This window comes from Staurois parvus, unplaced genomic scaffold (assembly GCF_062004578.1).
Source record: "Staurois parvus isolate SC_StPar_1 unplaced genomic scaffold, SC_StPar_1.0 ptg000356l, whole genome shotgun sequence".
NCBI classification, from domain to species: domain Eukaryota; kingdom Metazoa; phylum Chordata; class Amphibia; order Anura; family Ranidae; genus Staurois; species Staurois parvus.
In genome coordinates this window covers 3596213-3609494 of record NW_028318152.1, presented here as the reverse complement: position 1 = coordinate 3609494, position 13282 = coordinate 3596213, and the positions used below count along the sequence as shown (strand labels likewise).

At 43.5% G+C, this 13282-nt stretch overlaps 1 protein-coding gene across 2 annotated transcripts in view; it reads left to right on the top strand.

The window, feature by feature from the left end:
* Positions 1 to 9881: 9881 nt before the first annotated feature.
* Positions 9882 to 13282, top strand: part of DPF2 (double PHD fingers 2) — a 59392-nt gene continuing 55991 nt past the window's right edge. For both annotated transcript variants that reach the window (XM_089684796.1, XM_089684795.1), the window contains exon 1: positions 9882 to 9993. In XM_089684796.1, the coding sequence (XP_089540922.1) occupies positions 9971 to 9993 (23 nt within the window). In that variant the 5' untranslated portion in view covers positions 9882 to 9970. The remainder of the gene's footprint in view (positions 9994 to 13282) is intronic.

Genomic DNA, 13282 nt, shown 5'->3' with positions numbered 1-13282 from the left:
AACGCTTAACCTTCCCCCTCTTCTCCCCCAGTAGGTACAGTGTCAGTAGATCAGTGTCACCTGATACATTGCACACAAAATTGTAGGGATAGCAAGATCAGGCCTGATCTCTGTTAGCATTAGCAGGTAATTTGTTTGTTGCAGTTCAAGCAGTCCCTGACAGCTTGGTGCGCTTTTTCCCATGAGTCACACAAGGTATCTATAAATTTATTGCCCAAAATGTCCACTGTACTCTAGTGAAGAGGCCTACAGGATTATGAGAATGTCAGATGAGAACAAACGGGAAGCCTCACTGACAGAATCAGGCTCAGAATACGAACCTGTACACAGCAGCAGCAGTCATGTACCTTGCTTGTCAGCCTGACGACAAAGAAAGGCCTCTCGTACAGCTCCAGCTCAAGGGCCACTGAAGGTGAAACAGCAACCACAAGAGCATGGCGGAGTATGAGTGCCTGGTCAGTCCAGTAGTCTGTGCACAAATTTCTGGCACTTCGCTGGCAGATGGGACAGCTGGACAGGCTGGCAGCAGAGCAGACTGGTAGCAGGCAGACGTCACGGATGGACAGGCTGGTGGCAGAGCAGGTAGGCAGCGGGCAGACGTCACAGTAGGCAAAAAGTTGGCAGCGGAGAAGGCTGGTAGTAGGCAGACGTCACGGCTAGACTGGTGGCACAGCAGGCTGGCAGTGGGCAGACGTCACAGCTGAGCAGACTGGTAGCAGGCAGACATCACAGCAGGACAGGTTGGTTGCAGAGCAGGCTAGCATGCTGTATGCAGGGTCAGACAGGCCGAGTCAGTAACAGATAAGCGGATCAGGCATAAATGGCAGGCAGAAGAGTAGTTGGGTCACAGGCCAAGGTCAGTAATTTTGGGAGCAGATCAAGCAGATACAGAAGGCAGAGTCCATGAAACAAGCCGAGGTCAATCACAGGTATCACTCACAGGAATAGGCAGGCACAGGAATACAGGAGGGGGAGCTGCAGATCAGACAGCACAGGCTAATAGTGCTGCTGGGTTTAAATAGTCTCCAGCGGCCTAGTACATCCTGGTCTTTTACATACCAGCACTGCAGTATCACTTGGTGACGTGGCAAGTCCCATAAGTTCAGTACAAGCTGTTGTGGTGGCTAGCATAAGTAGTGTCCAGCAGCTACCAAGAATTCAAACACAGGCCTGTAGAGCCCGAAGTATCCTTCTGGATGTGCATGCAAATCCCAATTGGCAGCCCATAAATTCTGCAGTACCCGTACTTCCTCCATTCACTGCCCAACCTGGAATTCAGATGGAAACAGCAAATTTAACTACTCCCCTTGATTTTTTTGGAGCTGTTTTTCATGGAAGAACTGGATGCATTGATTGAGGATCAAAGCAATTTATAAACGCAACAAATTGTCGCTGCCAACCCAAATTCAAACCTTGCCAGACTATTTGCACAGGAACCTGATATGGTTTCCAAATTTAAAGTTTCTTTGGGCTCAACCTGCAACATGGGCATTACAAATAAAAAATGAATTGCAGTTGTATTGGTCCACAAACCTGATTCATCATATGCTCGTGTTCTCTGCTGCCATGCCCAGGCATAGATATAACATAATGCTATTTATGCAGTTCAATAACAAAATACTATGTTGTCCTCGGGGTGATACTGAATTTGACCGGCTCCACAAAATTTGGCCCCTTGTAAAAAACCTTAACCAGAAATTTTCTGATGTCTATACTCCCCAGCAAAACATCTGCTTTGCTGAGCCCCTCATTAATTTTTCTGGCCACCTTGCATTTAAACCATTTCTCCCCAGCAAGTGTGCCACATATAAGATCAAAATGTATAAGACCTGTGAGAGGGCAACAGGCTATACATGTCATTTTCGGATTTACAAGGGAAAAGATAGTCACATGGAGCCCCCCGGAAGCCAAGACTACATGGGGAGCAGTGGCAAGATAGTTTGGGACTTGGTGTCACCCTTTTTCCATATGGGGTACCACTTATACGTGGACAATTTTTTACAAGTGTACTATTTAGACATTTGTACAATTTTGGAATTGGTGCATGTGGCACCGTGCGACCTAATCGCAACGGCTTGTTTACCCATCTTAGAAAGGGGGAGAAAGCCTGCTTGAAAAACGATGAATTGCTAGCAGTGAAGTGGAAGGACAAACAGGATGTTTTCGTCCTGTCTTCCATTCACGCAGACACGACCATCCAAATTTCCACGGTAGCTGGTGTTGTTGAGAAGCCCCTCTGTGTCCACGACTATAACCTTAACATGGGAGGGGTGGAACGCTTTTGTGCTTAACAAAGCAACTGGACATAGTGGATCCTTCCTAAAATTCCAGGAAGAGATCATCACAGCCCTTTTGTATCCAGAAGGTGCTGTGGCCCAAACCCCCAACCCTGATGCAGTGAGCCGACTGCATGAGAGGCATTTTCCTGATGCCATTCCTGGTACCCCAACCCAAAAGTCACCCCAAAAAAGATGTGTCTGTAGCAGACATGGAATTAGGCATGACACCCGCTTTTTTGTCCCTTCCTGTCCTGGCCAACCTGGTCTCTTCCTCAAGGACTGCTACCATACACTAGTGGAGTATTAGTGTACGGTACAGCACGGCACAATCCAGGGTACATATATACACAGGGTCTCAAAAGATGTTAGGTAGTATGGAAATTAGCTATCGCATTTTTTAGAGACCCTACTATCTGCTATTTACAGTTTAAAAAAAAAAACCCATAAAATACAAATGTTAAATAAATAAAACAAAAATAGTTGTTGCTTTATTGACTTACTGTTTTTTTTGTTACTGTTTTATTGTTTACCATTGCTGTTTTCTTTGCAGAAATGCCATTCAGCTGCAGAACCAATCTGTTTATTCTGACAACAACAGGGTCTTGCTCTTAGAATATACGCATGTGTGTAGAGGAATAGAGGAATCTGTTTTCATCAACTACACAAAAAAATGGCAACCATTCCAACCTATAACCAACCTTAGAAGTAAGGTGCACATGGAAGGGCAATACACATTGCAAACAAAGGATTTCCCGGCACCACTTACCAGCCAGCCTGCAAAACAACCAATCTGGCCCTGTCTAGCAGTTTGCGTTAAAAACAGAAGGTATTGTTTGCACACATTTTCAAATGCATGCATAAGCCACAGTCCCACATCAAGGGTCCTCTGTATACTGTGGACCTAAAATTTCCAAAACCTCCATAGTAGGAGCACATTTATCATTGGATAGGTTAAGGGCAGGTGTGCCTGGAGGAGCCCATCCCTCCTTAAAGGTACAGAGACACACATGACACCCAACTGTACCAAAAGCTGATGGGCCGAATTAAAAAAAAAGAACATTTCATTTATGCCCAGCATTAGAAGTGGGTGGATGCAGGGCGGTGTATTCTAATGGTGGACATACCACACACTTTTTCTGACAGATATTTATTCTCTTTTTTTTCATTCAGCCCACAGGCTGCATAAAAAAATAAAATAACATAACACATATGCCCAACAAAGACCAGCGACATTCTGGTACATCACTGGACTTTGAGTGGTTATACCAGGGTGATGCCATCCTGGTATCTTTTTATCAGATTTCATTAAAAGCAATCCTAGTGGCTAATTAGCCACAGGATTGCTTTTACAAACAGCGGGAAGAGATGCCCCCACCCTCTCGCTGCCTTCCATTACTTTCTTGGGCAGTCCCATGCCATCGGGGATGCTAAGAATGCAGCTGGAATTTCCACCAGCTGACCAAAGAGTTGATTGGAGATTGGAATGGAGCCAATCATCTCTATAGTCTAAGAAACTGGAAGCTAAAAGCATTTCATCACTTCGATTTCGTCAAATATGAACAGCGACATTTTTAAATTGGGAAAGCATCTGACCACACCGATCTTGGTGAGATCAGATGATTTAAGGGCAGAGGAGATATCTAGAGTCTAAGTGACCCAAGATTTCTCAGAAAAGAATACCTGTCACTGCCTATTGTTATCACACGGGATATTTACTTTCCCTGTAGAAACAATAAAAGTGATATAACAAAAAAAGGGAAAGTGTAAAAATAAAAAAAAATTAAAAAACCCCACCCTCGTCCAGCACCATAGAGCACAATTGGCATTTGCCATTGAACACCAGAATTGCCAGGTCCACCACTGATATCCTGTGCTTTTCACGGATGAGAACAGGTTCACCCTGAGCACATGTGATCGACATGAAAGGGGTCTGGAGAAGCCGTGGAGAGTGATATGCTGCCAGTAACATCATTCTGCACAACCGTTTTGGTGGTGGGTCAGTGATGGTCTGGGGAGGCATATCCATGGAGGGACGCACAGATCTCTACAGGCTAGACAATGGCATTCTGACTGCCACTAGGTATAGGGGTGAAATCTTTGTACCCATTGTCAGCTCCTACGCTAGTGCAGTGGGTCCTGGGTTCCTCCTGGTGCATGACAATGCCCAGGCTCATGTGGCCAGAGTATGTAGGCAGTTCCTGGAGGATGAAGGAATTGATACCATTGAATGGCCCCCATGCTCGCCTGATCTATATCCAATTTAACACCTCTGGGATATGATGTTTTGGTCCGCCCGACACTGCCAGGTTGCACCTCAGACTGTCCAGGAGCTCAGTGATGCCCTGGTCCAGATCTGGGAGTAAATACCCCAGGACACCATCCGTTGTCTCATTAGGAGCATGCTTAACATTGTCAGGCATGCATACATGCACGTGGGGACCATACAAACTATTGAGTACCATTTTGAGTTGCTACAATGAAATTTCAGCAAAATGGACTAGCCTGCTGCATAATTTTTTCCCTTTGATTTTTGGGGTGTTTTGACTTCAGTCCTCTGTAGGTTGATAATTTTCATTTCCATCCAATGATGGGGCATCCTTCCTAATACATTACCCAGTCGATATCAGTATAGATATCCAGCATGATATTTTTCCCCATTGAGATCTGATATGTTTTCAAAGTGTTCCTTTAGTTTTTTTTGAGCATGTATAATATTTGGGGGTTCGAAGTAATTTTCTAACAAAAAATACAGATTTTTTCATGTGAACAGAAAGTGTCAGAAAAGGTTTGGTCTTCAAGTGGTTAGAAGAGTGAGTGATGTGTGGCATAAGCTTCTAATGCTGGGCATAAAAGGCACGTTGAATCAATAGAAGAATATATTTTTTACCACAAGTTTTTGGAAATGACATTTTTTTTTGTGTTTTTTACAGTTGTCAATTAAATTATATATTGCTCACACATGCAATGGGTATATTTGTTGTTACACCCCAAAATACATTCTGCTACTTCTACTGTATATGGGGATACCACATGTGAGAGACTTTTTGGCAGTCTAGCCATGTACAAGACCCCCAAATTCCTAGAGGTGTCTACTTTACAAAAAGGGGTCATTTGGGGGGGAGGGTTGTGTTATCCTGGCATTTCGGGGCCTCTGAAACTGTGATAGGTAGTGAGGAAGTGAAATGAGGAAGTTACGCACCTTCAGGTTTTCAAAGTGGCCATTGGATTTCGGGCTTCTGTATGTGGCTAGGATCCCAAAAAGTCTCACACGTGGGTTATCCCCATACTTGGTAGAAGTAGAATGTATTTTGGGGTGTAATTCCATATATACCAAGGCATATGTGAGAAATATATCATTTAAGTGACAACTTTGTGTAAAAAAAAAAAAAATTTTTTTTGTCATTTCCCAAAAACTTGTGGTAAAAAATAAAGTATTCCATTGACTCAACATGCCTCTCAGCAAATAGTCTGTAGTATTTACTTTCTAAAAAGGGGTCATTTGTGGGGGGATTGTGCTATTTTGGAATTTCAGAGCCTCTGAAACTTTGATAGGTAGTGAGGAAGTGAAATGAGGAATTTACGCACCATCAGGCTTTCAAAGGGGACATTGGATTTTGGGCTCCTGTATGTGGCTAGCCTGCTACAAAGTTTCACACATGTGGTATCCCCATACTCGGTAGAAGTAGCAGAATGTATTTTGGGGTGTAATTCCACATATACCAAAGCATATGTGAGCATTATATCATTTAAGTGACTTTGCGTAAAAATAAATAAATAAATTGACATTTTCCAAAATCTTGTTGAAAAAAAAAGAAAATCTTCCATGGACTCAACATGCCTCTCAGCAGATAGTTTAGGGTGTCTACTTTCCGAAAATTGGTCATTTGAGGATGTTTGTACTGCCCTAGAATTTTAGTACCTCAAGAAATGTGATAGGCAGTTAGAAAGTAAAAGCTGTGTAAATTCCAGTATCTATACCATAGTTTGTAGATGCTATAGCTTTGACACAAACCTATTATCTGCTTCCCTCCACTGTATAGCAGATATACTGCTACACGGCGGCATGGGTGCGCAAAATCACGTATATATACACATGATTTTGCATTTCCAAATAGGGTGCAAGCAGAAGTCCTACCCTCACCGCCATTCGCAGCCGCGGATGTCAATCAACGGGTCCCAGCTGGTGATTACCTGCCGGCACCCTGTGATTACTGACAATTACCGATGGGGAGGAAGACTATTTTGTTTATAGTCTTACTCCCTGTCAGCTCTGGCATATTGCTCCCGATCAGTGTGCTTACAGTGAAGAACACAGCCCCCGCCCCCTAGTAAAACACTGCCTGCACATAGTTAACCCATTGATCGCCCCTCACATTAACCCCTTCCTGCCCAGTGCCATTAGTACAGTGTCAGTGCTGGTTTTTAGCACTGATCAATGTATTGGTGTCACTGGGGATGTCAGTGACACCAAGTTAGTTCCCCCCCCAGTGTCAGAATGTCCGCCACAGTCCCACTAAAAGTCACTGATAGCCGTCATTACTAGTAGAAAAAAAAATCCCAGTATCTATACTGCCATTTGTAAACATTATAACTTTCACGTAAACCAATTAATTTACACGTATTGGGATTTTTTTTAGCAAAGACATGTCGCAGAATACATTTTGGTCTAAATTTATGACAAAATTTGATTTTTAACATTTTTTTTACTGAACATGTTTAATAGCAAAAAGTCCAAAATATTGTTTTTTTCTCAAAATTGTCAGTGTTTTTTTGCTTATAGCGCAAAAAATAAAAAACGCACAGGCAATCAAATACCACCGAAAGAAAGCTCAATTCGTGGGAAAAAAAGGACATAAATTTTATTTGGGTGCAGTGTTGCATGATTGCACAATTGTCTGTTAAAGTAATGCAGCGCTGTAACGCAAAAAATGGCCTGGTCAGGAAGGGGGATAAATCCTCAGGAGGGCAAGTGGTTAATATACAGTTATTGGGATTTTTTTTTTACCAAAGACATGAAGCAAAATACACTTTGGCCTACATTCATGATCAACTTTGAGTTTATTGGATATTTTTTTATAACAGAAATGAGAAAATATTGTTTTTTTTCTCAAAATGTTTGTTTTTTTGTTTATAGCGTAAAAAATAAAAAAACCCAGAGGTGATCAAATACCACCAAAAGAAAGTTCTATTTGTGGGAAAAAAATGACACAAATTTAATTTATGTACAGTATTGCATGACCGTGCAATTGTCAGTTAAACTGGTGCAGCGCTGTATAGGAAAAAATTGCGTAAATTCCATTAGCCTTACCATAGTTTGTAGACACTATAACTTTCACACAAAGCAATCAATATACACTTATTGGGATTTTTTTCACCAACGACATGTAGCAGAATACATTTTGGCTTAAATTTATGACTTTGAGTTTACCATATATTTTTATAACCGAAAGTAAAAAATATAATTTTTTAAAAAAATTTCAGTCTGTTTCTGTTTATAGTACAAAAAAAAACCAGCGGTGATCAAATACACCAAAAGAAAGCTCTATTTGTGTGCAAAAAGGACATACATTTAATTTGGGTGCAGCTTTGCATGACTGCGCAATTACCAGTTGAAATAACGCAGTGCCAAATAGCAAAAAGTGGCCTGGTCAGGAAGGGGAGGGGGTAAATCTTCCGGAGCGCAAGTGGTTAATTTGCAGGGATTTCATCTCACTTCCTTTTTTGGATATGGCACAGGAAGTGAAGGTAAATCCCCCCATTGGAACAAAAAGGGCAAAAATAAACCTTACAGGGGTCATAGCCCTCTCTTACTTTATCCACAATTTAAAAAAAGAAAGGTTATGCCTATAGCTCTACCTTTATACTACTCAAAGAGGCAATTGTGAAAATATATCTGCAATCAAAGCTTGTTTATTAGGCTCCCTTCACACCGGCGTTCCGTACGTCGGACAGATGAAAAACGGACACCCATGCATTTCTATGGACTAGCGGATGTAAGTGGATGATCATCGGTTTACATCCGTTAATGTCCACATCCATTGAGATCTGTTTTTTAGAACAGAAGAAAACCCTATTTTTCTTCCGTAAAAAAAAAGGAATGGACGAAAATAAGATGTAAACGGACATTCGGTCCGTTCTTGCATTGGTAAAGGATGTAAAAAAACAGATGTAAATGGATGAAAAACTGACGTAAAACTGATGTGAACTTATCTGCTTTTTTCTTGGAAAAAATTTGACCTGATGAAAAAAAAGGAACGCCCATGTGAAAGGACACGAAGGTTCCTTCCCCAGGGGTGTTCCGTATGTATGTTTTTCATCTGTCCATTTACGAATGAAAAAAAAAAGACACCCATGTATTTCTATGAACTAGTGGATGATCATCTGTTTACATCCGTTAACCACTTGCCCTCCTGAGGATTTACCCCCCTTCCTGACCAGGCCATTTTTTGTGATACGGCACTGCATTACTTTAACTGACAATTGTACGGTCATGCAACGCTGCACCCAAATGAAATTTTTATCCTTTTTTCCCCCCCAAAATAGAGCTTTTTTTGGTGGCATTTGATTGCCTGTGCGGTTTTTATTTTTTGCGCTATTATAAAAAAAATGACAATTTTGCTATTAAACATGTCCAGTAAAAAAATTTTAAAAATCAAATTTCATCATAAATTTAGGCCAAAATGTATTCTGCTACATCTGAATACGTGTAAATTTAATTGGTTTACCTGAACGTTGTAGCGATACAAATGGCGGTATATATACTGGAATTTATTTAAAAAATGTACTTTTACTAGTAATGGCGGCGATCAGTGACTTATAGCAGGACTGTGGTGGGCATTCTGACACTGGGTGGGAACTGACTGTCACTGACATCTCCAGGGTCACCAATACAGTGATCAGTGCTAATAAAAAGACATTTTTATTAACATTGCACTGGGCAGGAAGGGGTTATCATCTGGGGCGATCAAAGGGTTAACTGTGTGCTTTCCACTGTAAGCACACTGCTTTGTGTGGCTCTGCTATGCAGGAGCTGACGGGAGAGATCTGTGTTGTTTATACACAGGTCCTTCTCCCTTCAGTAATTCTGGTGGATTGGTGGTGGGGAATCACCAGCCAGGACCAGATGATTGACAGCTGGGGCCGCCAATGGCTGCACAGGTAGAGCGCACACACAGCGAGTGCATGCCCCCTGCTCGGAACTGAAAAATCACACACACATATAAATTTTTCGCACCCGCCGCCCTGTAGCAGTATTTCTGCTATAGGGCGGCACAGAAGCAGTTAATGTCCGCAACCATTTTTTTGAACAGAAGAAAACCCTATTTTTCTTCTTTAAAAAAAGAAAAGAAAAACAGAACGGATGTAAACTGTCTGAAAAATAGATGTGAACTGATCCCATTTTATCCTTGAACAAAAATCGTGCCAGAACGCCCGTGTGAAAGGCCCCTTATCATTATAAAAGCCAGGACACGTTCACTGTACCCCAGCAGTCCGCAGTCACACAACACAAGCAGCAGAAAGCTTCCACAATATAGGCGCCTCTTGCCGCACATGCGCCATGAGAGGGAAGCGCAGTAGCCCCAACGTAGCGCGTGCGAGTCAGTAGCACCACGCATGTGCACACATGACATCATGCTCTGACTGCGCAGGCGCCCTGTTAGAGTGCTTGTGTCGCGGGAGAGACTGAGAAGATGGCGGCGGCTGTGGAAAAGATGTGAGTGAAGGAAATGGGAGAAAGTGATGTAGGAAGGAGCTCGGGGAAGAGAGAGACTGGAGAGGCGGCTGTTCTCGGGCGGGGAGGCAGGGTTCTCCTCAGAGAAGGGGAGTGTGCAGTCCCGGGGTGGCTGTGAGGCAGGCATGGGATTGTACCTCTTGTAGAACTACAAGTTGCAGCAGATCACCGATAGGCAGGGAATAGCGGCGCCCCTCGTGTCGCATTCTCAGCTCCCAGTCATGTGACCGGCAGTAATAACTCCCCAGCCCGCTTGTCCCGGGGAGGAGGAGGCTGCTGTGTGATTGTCCGACATCCGAGCAGCATACGTGCAGATAACAATGTGTACCTCGCCCAGGCCTCCATCACCCCGTGAGAGGAAGCGGACTGCTCGGCTACACATTGTTTACCTTCCTCCCAATGGCCGGCCTCAGCTGCCTCCTCTACATAACAGCCCCACTCACTCCTGTTCTATCCCAGCAGCAGGCCTCCCCCATCACAAGCTGGCCATCATTTCACCTTTCATTCGATTTGTCAGAAGATTTCATGTTTTTGTATGAAATGGCGAAGTCCATAGGATGATGTGTGATCACCTTCAGTACAGTATCCTCACCATTGTTTTCCTGTAAACCGCCGGAATAAAAACGAATGGGCCCCCCAGGTTTGGCCATAATGTAGTAGAATGCACCGCATACTTCCATAGTACACGATGACAGACTTACCTATACATGTATACCTCCAGCGCTGCGCTGTCACGACTTCCTGGCACCGCCATCTTCATCTGGTCATCCTTCCAGGTTGGTGAGTTCTGGCAGTATGGACCAGTGATGACGTCACAACCACACGTGTGAGCCCTCGGCTGTGGCACGAAGCTCTGCAGGTTTGGCGCACTGTGCCGTCCCTTCAGAGCGCAGATGTTGGTGACTTCACGGACTGCATGCTGTGTGAGTATCCCCTAAATGGTGCAAGTTTAGGAGATATTCATTGTATGCACAGGTAAGCTTTATTATAGGTTTACTTGTGGGTACAACTTACAAAATGGACTTTACGTCTGCTTTAAAGTAGTTGTAAGGGTAGGTTCACATCTGTGCGGGTGGTGCCACTCCAGATCCGCACGAAAATCCGTGCAGCCGCACCACCCGCATAGAGGGTGGGCGGGTGACATTAGTTCTAATGGCACGCCGCCCGCACTGGAAAACGCAACCGTACTGGGAACCGAGGTTCCAGTGCGGGCTGCATTTTCAGAAGAAGCACAGGGACTTTTTCCCTACGTGTAATGGGAGTCCATTCAAATGGGCTCTCGTGCCCGTGCAAAACACTGCCCTCATGGCCGCATATATGTGAACCAGGGCTAAAGAATGTCATTTTTTTCAATAACAAACATGTTCTACTTGCCTGCATTGTGTAATGGTTTTGCACAGAGCAGCCTCAATCATCCTATTCTTAGGTCCCCCCACCCTGCCAAGTACCGCCAATAGCAAGCCTCTTGCTATGGGAGCTCCCAAGCCATGCTCCTGTAAACGGACATTGTCCACTAACATACAGAGCCAGGTTCTGACCTGCCCTCCTCTCTCTCTTCATTGGCTCACTGGCTGTGATTGACAGCAGCAGGATCCAATGGCTTCCACTGCTGTGTGAACCAATGAGAGGGAGAGACCTGGGAGACGTGACCCTCTCATGCACACACCGCTGGATTGAGATGGGGCTCAGGTAAGTAAAAGGGGGGAGCTGCACCCAGAAGGTGTTTACCTTAATGCATATAATATAAACCCTCAACTCGTAAAACAACCCATTCACTTTAAAATAGAAAGGCAAACATTTGTGTATGCAAATAAAAAAAATGATAAATACCTTTTTTTTTCCCCCTTTTTTTATAAGTGACCCCTTTGTTCTCAGATACATAAGAGCTAGCGGAGGTGAAACGGCACACTGATCTTCCCAGTAAAAGGCTGTGCAGGGGGTGGGGAGTGGTGTCAGTGGAAGTCTGATCATTGGAGGAGAGTGAAAGAAGTTTCCAGCAAAGCTAGAGAACTGACCAAGCTGTGTTCTCATGCTTAGTGTAGCCAGTTTGTAAAAAGGAAACAGCAGGAACACCAGGGATTTCACACAAAGGAAGCAATACAAAGAGAACAGGATAACTTTTCATACAAGTACATGGTACAGCAGGCACATATCAGGAATATGAAATGTTGGGTTTACATATTCTTTTGGGTAAAAAAAACAAACATTTTATGTTCAGTTTCCCCCAGATACTTACATGACCCTTACTTCAATCTAGCACTGTGCCTGAGGGCAGTAGTGCTGCGCTCTCTCTCCTCACATGAGCTGAGGCAGTAGTGGGAGCTATTTGCTCTTGCTGCTGTTGTCAATCAAATCCTGTGACAAGGTAGTGGGGGTCATGACCACGCCACACTGTGTGTCAATAGATGCACACAGCTCGGTTCAGGATTGCACCCACATGTGCCACAATAGGAAGCGGCTTAATATGGTAGCACACGAAGTAGAGGAAGAGCCGAGAGTGCCAGAGGGGACCCCAGAAGAAGAGGATCAGGGGGCCCTTCTGTGCAAAACCATTGCACAGAGAAGGTAAGTATAACATTTTTGTTTAAAAAACAAAACAAAAAAACCCTTTACTATCACTTTAAAGTGGTAATAAACCAAAAATGTAGCATATTACAACTTACCAATGAATAGATATGCTGGCTGCATTAGCTTTCTTTAGGCTTTTTTTTGCCCTCTGTTTTCACCTGGTGATCGAGCCAGTAATACATCTCCTGTATTAGAGTGCTTCCACTCTGAATGACGAAGCACAAGGGCACCTTTTGGCAGCAGCCCAGAGACACTTGCTGCTCCAGAGTCTCTCTTCTGCAGCTTTAGCAAATTTCCCTCATTGTATGATACACTGCTTGACAGATTCAGTTTCCTACTCTGTCCTTAGATGGATCCAAATTCAACTGGTTCAGCAGGGACCGATCAAATTTTGATCCATCTATGGCCATTCCCATTCCTGAGAAGTTAATCTAATGCTTGACTTCTCATGTACTGGCTTGTTGGATCTCAGTAACACAGCTCTATATATAAAATTATAACACTATTAAATGCCCAATGTGCACCTTTAAGAAAATTTCCAGTAGCCATATTTTATATTGGAAAATGTTGAGGGAATTTCATCTGTATGCATGTGTATGTGGCATGTTACTGAACAATAGTGAAGCTTTCCACTTTTGATGAAAATGTGTAAGACTTTGCTCCATCCTGTATACTTTACTGTTTGTAGTGGTGGACCCCCGTT